The sequence below is a fragment of the Apis mellifera genome, linkage group LG1, assembly GCF_003254395.2.
Source record: "Apis mellifera strain DH4 linkage group LG1, Amel_HAv3.1, whole genome shotgun sequence".
Classification (NCBI taxonomy): domain Eukaryota; kingdom Metazoa; phylum Arthropoda; class Insecta; order Hymenoptera; family Apidae; genus Apis; species Apis mellifera.
This window is the reverse complement of record NC_037638.1, coordinates 16,696,457-16,709,829: the sequence shown is the minus strand read 5'-3', so window position 1 is coordinate 16,709,829 and position 13,373 is coordinate 16,696,457. Positions and strand designations below refer to the sequence as shown.

The 13,373-nt window shown below is 34.5% G+C and overlaps 1 protein-coding gene across 9 annotated transcripts in view; it reads left to right on the top strand.

Annotated features, from left to right (window-relative positions):
- The window catches only part of LOC409970 (thrombospondin type-1 domain-containing protein 4), a 26,526-nt gene that overhangs the window by 8,009 nt on the left and 5,144 nt on the right, over window positions 1–13,373 (top strand). For all 9 annotated transcript variants that reach the window (XM_006571006.3, XM_016913703.2, XM_006571009.3 and 6 more), the window contains exon 3: window positions 11,937–12,084. In XM_006571006.3, the coding sequence (XP_006571069.1) occupies window positions 11,937–12,084 (148 nt within the window). The remainder of the gene's footprint in view (window positions 1–11,936; window positions 12,085–13,373) is intronic.

Sequence of the window (13,373 nt, the reverse complement as noted above, 5' to 3'; positions counted from 1 at the left end):
TTGGTTTCATCCACTCTTTTTTTTTTTCTTTTTCTCTCTCCGTCCATTTTTGTTTGGTCAAGAGTTAGTGCAGTGTCGTTAGGAAAACGGAGGGGGGGAAGAGACGGTAGAAGTTCCAACGTCTTCTTATGTTAGTTATAGAGTGTTAAAAAAAGATGGATCCCTTGGAGATTTATAGACTTGTAAGAGGAGATAGGAGTAGGATTTCTAGTATTCAAGAAGCCATTATCCAGATATTCTAGAAGATTTCATCATCGTAACGATACAGTGTGTATCTTCTCCGCAAGAATAATCTGATATCGAAACTCCTCTTGAAACGTGAAATAATGGGACGATTTGAAAATGATAATAGGTTTGAACGTTAGAATTTAAATGTAACAAAACTATACGGAATGTAAGCCTCTTCAAACATCCATTTTATCACGTTTTTTATTCCGTGTAAAATAATTCATAAACGTAACTCAAAGTAAAATACGACAACACGGCAATTCCTTTCTCGAAACCGTACACTTTGCGACAAATAATGAATAATCTCGAACACGAGAAGTCTGAATTCGAGACAAATTTCACGCGGTCTGAAACAGCTGCGAACGGCATTGGGACGCGTTCAAATGCAACGGCAAGCCGTGCATTTCGTAAATTCAGCAATGTTTTTCGCGTTGGATAGCTAATGAATCCCGGTGGCGCTTGTCGTTAGTTTAATCAGCGTTATTATTATCATTTACACGGGCTAACGAGACCTTGTTGTCGTCGAGAAGTTAAATAGTCCACGCGTATACCTTTAATGATCGGCAGTATTTCAAAATTACGACGAATATTTCATCGATGAAACCGGTTCTTTCCCCCTCCCTGTCCATTAGGAAACTATGACGGATAAAATGACGATCGTACATTAGCGAGGGTCAGATGTGGTTTCGCGTAAAAGAAAGAAAGATAAATCCTAAATAACAAAGTAGTATGAGTCAGAAATGGTCCGACATTGTGGTCGGTCGTAAAAGGAATTCTCTTTGCTGTTGGTGTAAAAGTAAAGGGATATATTTTTCATGACGTTTCCCGCTTGATAAAGAGGTACAAGCGTCACGATCCATACAACGGCAAAAGGCGCCACGTTGCGGGGGAAAAATGGTATCCGATTAACGAAGTTATTTATTGCCTACGAATCTAACCACTCCCTCGTTAATTATCATAAGAGATACGTAAGCCTTGTAACGTGTCAATCAAACTTTAAGTTACCGCTTTAACCGCCGTTTTTAATGTGTATGGAAACGGGTTAAAAGAGAGATAGAGAATGAAAAGGGTTGGAAAGAAGTGTATCCATTTTTCCGGCTCGAATACATTTCGACGCGTTGCCGTAATATTTATCAAACCATCGATAATAATTATTGGGTTTATACTAGGTTTTCTCCAACGTTTGAAATTTACGATCTATTATGGTAAATTTTATTAGGCTCCCTCTAATAAATCACATATCGAATCTTAATGAGATTTCTAGAAAAAAAAAAAGAAAAAGATGAGAATTTCATTGTGAATTGTTGTACAATAAACGATCAAAATGCGAACGTACGAATTGTACGCACAAACTAACTTTTCTTCACATCCTATTATTAGTTTATTTTATCGTCAATTTGCTAGCTATTCTCCATTGTTCTAAGCCTTCGAGGAGAATTGCCAGCCGTAGCGTGACCATTAACTTCATCAACATGTAATAAATCACGAGCAATTCTCCTCAAACTTCTTTTTCTCGGGATTCATCAACATTTCTTAAGAAACATCCCGCGTGCACGAATTGTTACATAACGAATCACAATGATCGGAAGGACAGAACTTTTCCAGGATTAAGGCGCCGTTTGGCTAACGATCGATCATAAAGAAAACGAGCAAGACGTTCTTTCATTTTACAACGCGTGTCTGTCGTAAATAACGCGGTTTAATTGTGGCTGATTTTTCCCTCTCCTCTCCCGATGAGCCGAGACTCCTGACCTGCGATCCCCAAGGCTTGTCTAGGAAGTGCCACTACCGCGCACTCTAAACGCATTCCACCCGTTAAATGCTGCGAGCAGCGCGTATACTTAGATCGGCCGAGCAGATTTGAAGCGGATTTGAACCGTGTTTGACCGGTTCAGGAAGCGCACGTGAAGTATCCTCGATCCAAATTTTGTTTTTTTGTCACGTTTCACAGATCCTTCATTAATCACGAGGATCGAGATCCATCAGTTATCGCCCACGTCGCTGCTCGAGGTTGTCTATGCCACTTAGAGGGAACGTCTTCTTCTTGGTATAGTGTGAAATAACTTTGCCGTGTAATGGCTTTTGGTAGAATGCGTTGGAGTTTGATTTTTCTTCGTTTCTTTTTTTGGGTGTTCGAGGATATTACCTTCGTTTGCGAGTAGGAATCCCTTTGTGGAAGTAATGGAAAGTGATCGTTTGAGAAATGTGACGATTAATTCGAGGGAAATTTCTTCATCTTAATGTTTCAGGCAATGTGCATTAGTTCTCCTTGGATAGATGAAATTTAGATTCTCGTATGCGTTTGACGTTGAATGTATAATTAATCTGACAATGATCGTTCAAAAATAATTACATTCAACATTTATTATGTTCAATGTTGAACGAACCGATCTTTAAAGATCATTGCGTAAAGTGGTAGCCTGATGGATCGAATTAAAACAATAAAAAATCTTCTATCACCGTTAAATAATCCAGGAAAGTTTCTAGTATTGCAACGTTTTTCCCGTTTTTATGTAGACAGGCAGGTATTCAAGGCAGGTATTGTAATAAATTATAAATGTTTCTCAGCTTCCTGTAAATGTCTCTCCCATTTTACCTACGATGATATTTATTTCTCGTCGCCAGATACAAAAGGTTGCAATAATAGAAGCATTTTTACACACTAAAGAAGAATATGAATTTTTAACCGTTCAAGTTATATTTCAGAATAATTAACTTGTTTAAACGTTGTTTTTAAACATTGTTGATCATAAATCCACGCTGGACTGTAAATCTTTTCTCTAATAAAACTAGGCGAAAAGTACAATAATTTGCATTGCGTGGCGTGGCGTAATTGCGTGATAATTCAGTCGAATAAATTTATGACCTTGGTTGAAAAATGTAAAATGTCCAACTTCGCTCGCGGTGTACCTAATTTCTAAATTAAATTTTCCTCTCCTCTCCTCGGCCCGAACGATCGCTTCGCTTTTACGCGCACGTTTAGTCGACTGACAGTAGGAAGATATTTATTCATGGGCCATCAGTTTCGTGTCTCGTCTCCGTCTCAACGTTGACACGCAGTTTAGTGCAGGGTCATGATTACAATCATTCGAGTTTCTATTGGCGCACTCCATTGACAGATCTCACTCTCTTCGATTTTCTTCTTTCTATTATTTTTTTATTTAACTTTGTCGATTTTATCCCACTCGAGTTTCTTGTTATTATATCTATCTTATTCTTTTTATCTCGTTTCCTTTGCTTCAAACATTGGAAAAAATTTCTCTTTCACGCTCCCGCTTTTATTTTATCCCCGTATACGGGGGAAAATGATTATTAAACTTTCTTTCGGAAGTTTAAAATTTTTTAAATATCAACAAATTATTATCTACTATTATTATCATAATGGCAGTATTAAAACTCAAGCAGATTCGATTAACGTCAGAGTACTGATTTCCACGGATTATATAGCCGCATATCTTTCAAATGGTGTCCGGTTGCACGTACAAGATCCTTCTCGATTAGTCGAGTATGCATTTCAAGATTGCACAAGAGATTCTAATTAAGCAAAAACCAACCTTAATCGACGCTAATCCACGATTCGATACGCTCATCTCGCCTCTGTCTTTCCCTTCTTTCACAATTTTAAAACACAAATTTCAATCAAAACGTCTTCTAACGAATCCTCAAAAGAATTATCTTCCTTAAGGTCGATTAAGTATCTTATCCATTTCTTCAACAAAGATAAAATCCCATTAGCATTTAAATATTTAAAACAATACAATACTTGAGATCGAATCTTTCGATAATTTTTATCTTTATACAACACCAAATATATATTATTCCACGAAAGGACAAATTATTACTTTTAAACAATTTTTAAATATATACACAATATTTCCTTCACGCCATTGTATCGAAAAGTCGAACGGTTCCACTCGGACAGACAGATATATATATATTTGCGTTTCCTTTTTCCAACGATCCAACTATCTTCGACGAAATGGCATCTCCACGACGACATTCGACTTCTCGAAGGATGACGATGCACGTGACCGCGCTTATTCGCCGGCTATCGGTTCTGCTTTCGCGTCTCATCCCTTTCTCATCCGGCGCATTACGAAGCGTGCACGCGTAACCGGCGCCAGGGAGCAGGTTGCAAACGCCTCGAGTTTCATTGCTCGCGCCAAGCGGATCGTCTCGAAACGGGCGGGAAGAGCGAGACGTTTAGACGCGCTTCGCCTTGTCGGACCACCGTGAAAAAGCATTTCGAATTCGCCTCGGAATCCGGTCTTATCGAGAAAAGTCAATTATATCCGGCGCGGAGAACTGGTTGAGGAGTTGGCGGGTGGGGAAAAAAATGGAAGGAATTCCTTGAAACCGTGAAACGTTTCTGCGAAACATTCCGTGAAACGACTTGCGAAACACTAGGAATTTAGATATATTTCCGAGTGTTTTTTTTTTCTTTTTCTTCTTCTTTTTCTTTTTTTTTTTTTGGAGACTTGGCTTTGAAATTAAATTTTTTCTCTCCTCTTTCTTCTTCTCCTCCTCTCCCTTCGATTTACGATCGTTCTGATCTTTGTATTTATTCGATTGTTTGTTGAGAAATAGAGAATGTAGCGTAGTTTCTTTCCAATAATAATAATTTTATTGGAACTGGTTTAGAGAGCGTTGAAAGATATTAAAAGGCGATAAATTGTGTCACAATTTAAACGTACATTGTCCTTTTAGGAATATGGAGAGTAAAGGAGAAAATAAATTCGTAGAAAATATAAAGTATTATCGAGAAAGATAAATATGAAAAGGTTTGTTTCGTATCATCAAAGAGAAGAATAAAAACACGTACGAAGATCTTGAAAAATCTAGTACACGTAAACGGTAATGTAGATAAATTACAACTTTTTTTAAGAGATAATGAGATAGATATGAAATAAAAAGAAAGAAAAAGAAGGATGTAGATTGTATAATTAGCGCTTTAATCGTGCGATAATTGATCTATCCTTGATAAGAAAGATATTAAGTTAAACAAGAAAACTTTAGACTTGTAAGCTGCATTACTGGACTACCTTTGTAACCGGTTTCTATTGAACTTCTTTGAGTTAAATTTATATCCTGTACAATGAATTTATAAAATAGAATGAAAAATTGCTTACGAGATATTGTTGAGAATATAATATCATAATTTATTATGACGTTAACTGGAAATCTTTGTGGATATAATAATTTATTACGTAATACGTTACACGATAACAAGGTCTTCATTATGATAATGTGTAGCTAATACCAGTTCGTGGTGTCTGGAACAACTCTCGTTTATTGAAATAATAATCTACATAATATGATTAAATCCAGACATCCATTCATACTTCTATGCAATATTTCTATTTTTTTTTTTTTACTTTTCTCGTAAAATTAAATATTAAATTAGGTACGTTCGATATCTAATCTGCAATAATCCACGTTTTGCAATTTTCTATCATTTCTCTTTCACTCAATTTTTCAATCCGAAATTGTATCTTTGATACGGGAAATGTGATATTTAGTTGAAAATTTATAAATTTTGAAAGATGCATTGGGCAACAGCGTTTGTACAATTATCTATCTCGTCGGAAATAGAGGGTGGAACGTGAACGAAGAGGTCAGATTTCCATATTTCATTGTGGATACGACACTCGACGATGATCGGTGCCGATAACACGCCGAGACATCAGAATCGAGTTCGACGTTTATTCTTGTTACGTTATTTTCGTGGACACTAGAGCTGTTTAATCCCCGTCGTGAATCTGGAACATAATGTCGAACCTGCAACGTTCCTCGTGGAACCACGATGATTCATTCGGTCCTCTTGAAGCCGATTATTAATTAGCCGCTTATCTTAATGACTTTACATCACTTTCGCTCCTCCCCTCCTCTTCTTTTTTTTTCTTCTTTGTTGAGATACGTTCGTTACGGTATATGAGCTTCGATCGTATTCATTTTCGTGCAAAATCACGCGAGAAATATTCTTTCTTGAAAAATTTTGATTCAATTGATTCAATTTAATAAATTAATTTGGGTAAAGTAATCGCAAAGATTGACGAGATAATTAAATTTGATAAAGGAAGAACATCCATCAGGATTTAATTATCAATCCGCGTAAAAATAAGATTGTACATCATCGGTTACGAATACCATAATAAAATAATATTTAAAGTAGGTTAGCAGTGCTAGATCCATGCTGTTTAAACAATATCCGAGCGGTGAAAACTAGAATTTTAAAACAAATCAGATTGTGCTACAAAAGACGAAGATTTATAGTGTTTAAACGATATTCGAATCGCGACATCCATGAATTTAATTTTATATTCAAACATATCACTCCGTTCCGTTTAAACACTTCATAGATAGATTTAAAAAGAAAAAAAAAATAGACAGATAATATTTCTCTTCCTATGATGATGAGATACGTTCTATTTTTACGTGACCAGTCTATTGGCCACGAATAACCCTACTGGATCTAAAGAATCTTACGTGACCGGCATAACCTGCCTTCAATTAACTCGTAATTGTGTAAGACATTAACCTGTATGACACTGTTTGATTACATGGTTACTGTGTTAATGCTTCGTTTACTTTCTAATACGGATTTAATACATCGCATCAACCTAAATAACACTTGGTTATATTCTCATTAAGTAAATGAAAATATCCATCGTTTTAATATCTTTATCGGATTCTACAAGGATTATTCTTTTATCGAAAAATAATAATCGAAAAATTTGATAACAAATATCAAAGTTTAATTTAATAATCTCCCTCGTTTTACTCCTCGAAAAACGAGCAACAACGGTGGTATCGCGTAGAACATAAGAAGTTAATTATAATATTCGTCACGCTGATACGAGAAGGGCCGAGATTGTCGTACGAATCGAATCTAATATCGCGCGAACGGTTCCCGAACGGACACAAGGTATACGCGAAATGCAAACTGCTTTATCGCAGTGTAAACACCTGGTGTGGCCTCGTAAATGTTGTTGGAAAGAATTACAGCTCGCTTATAACGAGTTAACACGCACGACGTAATTTAATGTGCTTTAACACCTCTACGGATTTATGCTACCCATTGCGTGCAAGGTACGAATGCATACAACACGCGTGTGTATTTTTGTAAAAAGTACCGGCGGAAACCGCGACGCGTGTGCGCGTACCACGTACGTGCACGGGTGTCGAGCATACGGGTCATTGTGGCACCCGACGTTTATTTCAAGTCACCATCGCGACGCTATAAATTTCACTGTTACATTTTTGGTCGTGTGATGAACGGCTGTTCCATAAACTCTGTCGTTAATGAATGGTGAGGGTGTGAGAGACCGAGGATGCAATTTGCGATAAAGGGAGTTTAACCTTATACCGCCATTCTTTTCACGAAACAATCCTATCTTTAATCTATGGATTCGTTAATTGTATCGTGAGAATGTTGTTATTTTTCGAAATTAAACTACGCGTATGAGAAAATAATTTTCATCTCGGTAAGAAGTTAGTTCAAATCGGAGCGGTCTCTGGAAAAAGAATGTATTCTATTCGATACACCATATCCAATCCTTCGGAAATGAATTATTACGTTCATCGTCTACGTAATTAAGGGATTCCATAAATTTCTTCGCGATCATAATCCCACGGATTCGATCGTAAATCAAGATCTTCGTATATCATAAATAGAAATCCTAGATAACGATCGAGGCGAGATAACATTAACGTCCGATTATTCGGAGATGGCGGCTCGATATATCGTTGATATCGAGGAGACCTGCTTCACGTGGTTTGACATTATCGAGCTGTAATCGAGACCCCGGCTCTCGCGGCTCGCATTGTTCCCTTATACAGGGCCGATTTATAAATTCGCTCATGCGATATTCATACAATTAATATTGGCCACGGTTCGCCGTATAAAAGGCAGAGTAACTTGACATTCATCCCCGGTTAATCCAATCAAAGAGCCGAGGAGTGTCAGTTTGGGCGCGGCTCTATATATGCACGTTACTGATTAGCTTTTTCACCGAAAAAAAAGAAGTGTTCAGCTCCGGCGGATATCAAGGACATCGGAGTGTGGACATCGCCTGAAAATTAATCGAAGAGTTAATTAAACGATCGATTAAACGACGAAAAAAAAAAAGAAATGTTTAATTTGACGAACAATAACGTGGATAAAGGATCGATGCATGGAATTCGCGAGCAAATTCGTAAAATTCTCTCGAGGCATCTCTCACGATGCGATATCGAGTAACAAATTCTTGACGCATTAGCCGAGCCGGACGCATTTCCAAATTGCGAAACTGCGTACCGAAATAGAATCGAATTTTCAAGAAAGCTATCACGGCACTATTAATCGTCCAATCAAACGGTAGTAATAGATACGAATAGTTCCAGATCCGACCTGAATCACTATCGAAGCACTTGCTCTCCTCGTACGTGGCCATGTGGTCTTCTCTGTAATTTATACTCGTCTTTCGCGTCCCATATACCGATTCTACGCCCATGTAATACTAACCCACGTACGGATACTGTATAAGCAATTTAACATACAATCCCTTATCATCTTAATCTTCTTCAGCTTCATCAACCGCGAGAATAGGATATACGTCGGCCTCTATACACCACCACAATACACTTCGAATTTCCTTTCGCAACGTATATTTTCAACTTATCAATTTCCAGCCTACTGACTAATAGGAATTATTTTATATATATATATGTATATACGTGTCTTTGTTGTTGCATGTACGACATATATACAATATGTAAAGAAGTAGAGAGATTATTTCCGAGAAATCGTCGCGATTTTTCTTGATCATGCTTGATCAAAATTGCGAATAACAGTGACGTTTACGAGACACGAATATTAATCGTATCCGTCACGCTGCAACTAGTGTTATAAATCTTTAAACAATTCTTCCGTCATGAATTTTTTCTCAATTTTCTTCGATAGAAATAATTAATCGCCGATGTTGGAAAATATTTATCTTGATTTATATCCTTTGTGCCAACGTTTTGATCAAGTAACGTTTGTTCGTGACAAATGATGAGTTTCTTATAAATTTGTAATAATAATAATAATAATAATGGACGAATAATTGCGAGGATTAATGAAATGTTGAACTTGTTAATTAAATTGATGGAAATTTGATTAAATATAGGTAATTTGTGACCTATGTTCCAATCGTACGCGTGTCTATACATAAATGAATATTAAACATATTAAATTACAATAATCGTAGTTCGTTATTATTTATTCTATAAAAACTCTGATCATCGATCACACAACGTTAAGCAATTAACATCACACGTTAACTGACACGTGTAACAATCTCTATTACTTCTATTAATATACTCTACATTAAACAATATTTTCCTACTCAAGAAACAACATCCAATTACCATATCTTTTTGAATATTCATAAATTTCAATTGATAATAAAATTAAATGATAAAATTGAAAACTTAGAGGAAAAAATATTGAATTTATAAGTGTTAATATAAAGTTTAATAGAATATATTTTCTGAAATAATCTAAAATAAAAAAAAAAAGAAGATTCTAATAATCAAGAATAACTTCTCTATATTTGAGAATCTTTTATATATGTTAACATGATTTAAAATTTTATCTTAAGAAAAAGAGTATATAGGTACTTGGATGTTGACATAATGATTAATGGAAGTAACATAACATAACTTAAATAAGCTTTCAATGGCCGTTAGGTGGTTCTTTGATTGTCTGGATCACCCATGAAGAGATCCATGATTCCGGTGCACTCGACTTGTCGCGATTCACAGACTGAACGACAAAGTGCAGCTGGCTTTTGGACACTCACGAAGGAACGCGACGTGGCTAAATTTATTTCTTGACAGCCATAATTTCACCACGGTTCCACACACAACCATACGCCTCGACATGTTATGACTTACTAATTCGCGTCGCAGATTCGAAATTTACTTCGATCCGATAACGAGCTCTGTTTACACAAATTTCATGCTAAGTAACCACGTGTGTAAATATTGTTTTTGTTTCGTAGAATTCTTCGAGTGATTGGGTTCAACGAATTTGCGGTATAAGAACGTATCCACTTCCACGAGTAAATAAATATACAGATGGAAATATTTTGGTAGATTTTCTCTCGTTAATATTAGAGTCTCGAAATTTTATTTGAAATTATATTACGTATTATTTTAATGCCGCGATTAATCGTCACGAATATCAAATTAATTAAAATAAAAAAAATAAAAAAGAATAAAAAGCAAAACTCATTATCTAGTTTTATTAAAATAGTTGAATATGAAGTTTTTAATAACATCTTGTTATTAAATTTATATATGTAAAACATATTTAAATATTTGACTGATGTAAAAAAAAATATCTCACGACATATTTTAAATGTCTCTATACGTTCTATATTACTCTACTATTATATTGATACAAAGTTACAAACGAAATTTCGATTTCTTTTCATATAACGTAAAAAAATGTGAAAAGAAATTAAAAATTTTGTCATCAAAACCCAATCAGATTAAAAAGGAGACCATGCCATTAAAATTATTTTTTCATTCATCTCGATATCTCAATCGATCGCCGAGATATAACGATTCAAAGTTTCAATAGCGCAGAAATTATGAATGGACCGCAACCCATATTTTTTCCTGGAAATGCATACTTCCAAGAATTACATTACTACGTTTTTCCAGGAATCGCGTCTGTCGCTTGTCTGCAGTTTAGGATAGGTCAGTGAGACGAGGTACGAGCAAAAGATCCGAATAAAAAACAAGGATAGTAATGATTAAAAATTACAATTTTCTTTACACGATGATATCTTGGAAATCGAAAGTCAAGATAAATCAAGATAAATCAAAAAGCGTTTTAAAGGGCAAAGTTCAACGCTTCTAATGATCGTCCATTCGTTGACCGGAAGTTATTATCTTCGGAGTTACAACAATTCAAAATTTTTCTAATTTTAATACGTTTAATAGGGTTTAATGGAAATGGTTAAAAATTACTTTTTCTTTATTTGATATCTCGGGAACGAAAAGTCGTATTGGGATAAACGAAAAGATGTTTTAAAGAGCAGATTTCATGTTTCTAATAATCTTTTATCCGTTGATTAAGGATTATTATCTTCAGAATTACATCGGTTTAAATTTTTCCTAATTTTAATAAGATTTACTCGAGTGATAATTGTATTTATTTTTGAAAGAATTATTTATCTTATTAATGTATTGATTTGTTGTTATTTTCTTGTTAATTTTTTATCATTATGTTTAAACATTCATTCATCGCGTGCATCAAAGTATACTTCAGCGTAAAGAATAGGATTTGCGGAATTTAAAAAAAAATGTTGCGCACAATCGACCCAACCCGATCAACAAAAATCAAAGATATTGATCACATGTGCCAATGTGCTACAGTGCAAGCAATGTGCTTGACAAAACGAGCGTAACGCTTTCCATTATTTTTGTCAGTGGATTTTGATTGCTTCCTCGTCGAGAGTGTGCAAATGTGTTATTACTTCCGTGTCATTTCTATTTTCTTTAACAATGCGTTTTGTCATCTTTCGATCATCCTTTTTTACTTTTATTCTATTATCTCAATTGTTGCATCAGCTATTGAAAATGATGTAAAATAAAATAATACATAACATTCTTGACGTTTTAAACTGTTTTCAATTTCAAAATAATAATTAATTTTAAACATAATATGTTCTCAGGGTTTTCTAAATTCCTGCGATGGACATTTAATCGATGGGATTTTCACGGAACCGACCTTGGAACGGGGTTACAATTTGGTCGCCACGGTTCCTCGTGGTGCTGTGGTTTTGAACGTGACACAATTACGTCACACGGAGAATTATTTAGGTAAGAAGAAATATATTTATCGCACTGCATCATCAGACAAAAATACTCGTACACAAGAGAGAAAATCTTCTCAGCTTAAATGAACAATGAGATAAATCTTGATTTATAAAATGTATTGTATAGTATGCAAATTCGAAAATGGTTCCACAAATTTTTTTTATCTTCCTTTTTCTTTTCTTTTTTTCTTTTGTAAGATTCTTGCAAGATAATGTGACTTTCCTTTATTTCTTGTTGATATAACAAAATAATAATAATAATAATAATAAAATATAATAATTAATTTTAGTAAAAATATTCAATGAAGAAAAAAGGATATTAAAGAAATAGTAAAAAATGAATGAAATAAAGTTACAAGTAACATTGGATCAGGATTATACATAGAATTTCGTTCGAGTGTAACAAAATGATTCTAATGTATTAGTAAGCAAATCATTGTCGCGAGGATATTACTCATGATTACAAACAATCAGTTGTACTTGTCCATGATGCTTCTTTATTATCAATGCGAAGAATTCATCCTATTCGAGGTGTGTTCTTGGCATCAACCCTTGCATAATCTCTAATGTCTGCACACGCATTAAGTGAACATAAATTAAATGCAGTAGCCATTCACGTGACACACAATACGTGATCACAACTTTGTCCTTTGATTCGTTCTGACTCTGTGATGGTATTAAAATATATTTAACGATATAACCTGTTCGATATTATATGGATTTTATTGAAATTTCTTTTATAATATTTCTCATTTATTCTTGTTGAGATTGTTGAATACAATTTTATTGTAATCATAAAGGATTGTTTAAAGATATACACGTATCGTCATAATGAGTAATCAATTGCTTTTATGTAATAGTCATGAAATATCTTGTTTTTTTATTTATATTATTATAATCAGGAGAATTATATAAATCCATGTATATATATATATATATATATATATATATATATATGAATTGTATAATTTTAATATTATATTTTTTAAGATCCATTGAGCAATATACTTGATTTGAAATTATATATTTGTTAATAGAATTGAACTGAAAATGAATGTTGTGATTTTCTCTCTGTTTGCATTATCTTATTATTTTACATAGAAATATAGAATACTCATTTTCCAAAATTAATAAGATTTTTCATTCTCCATTTTGAAAATTCTCACTCTCTATTCTTAGTTTTCATACGTCCACTTTTCTTGAACCACATCCAACGTGAATAATATAAATCGATACGGTCGTAAAACCGATCATATGAACCTTTGCGAGCTGTAATTCTTGCCTAAACGATCG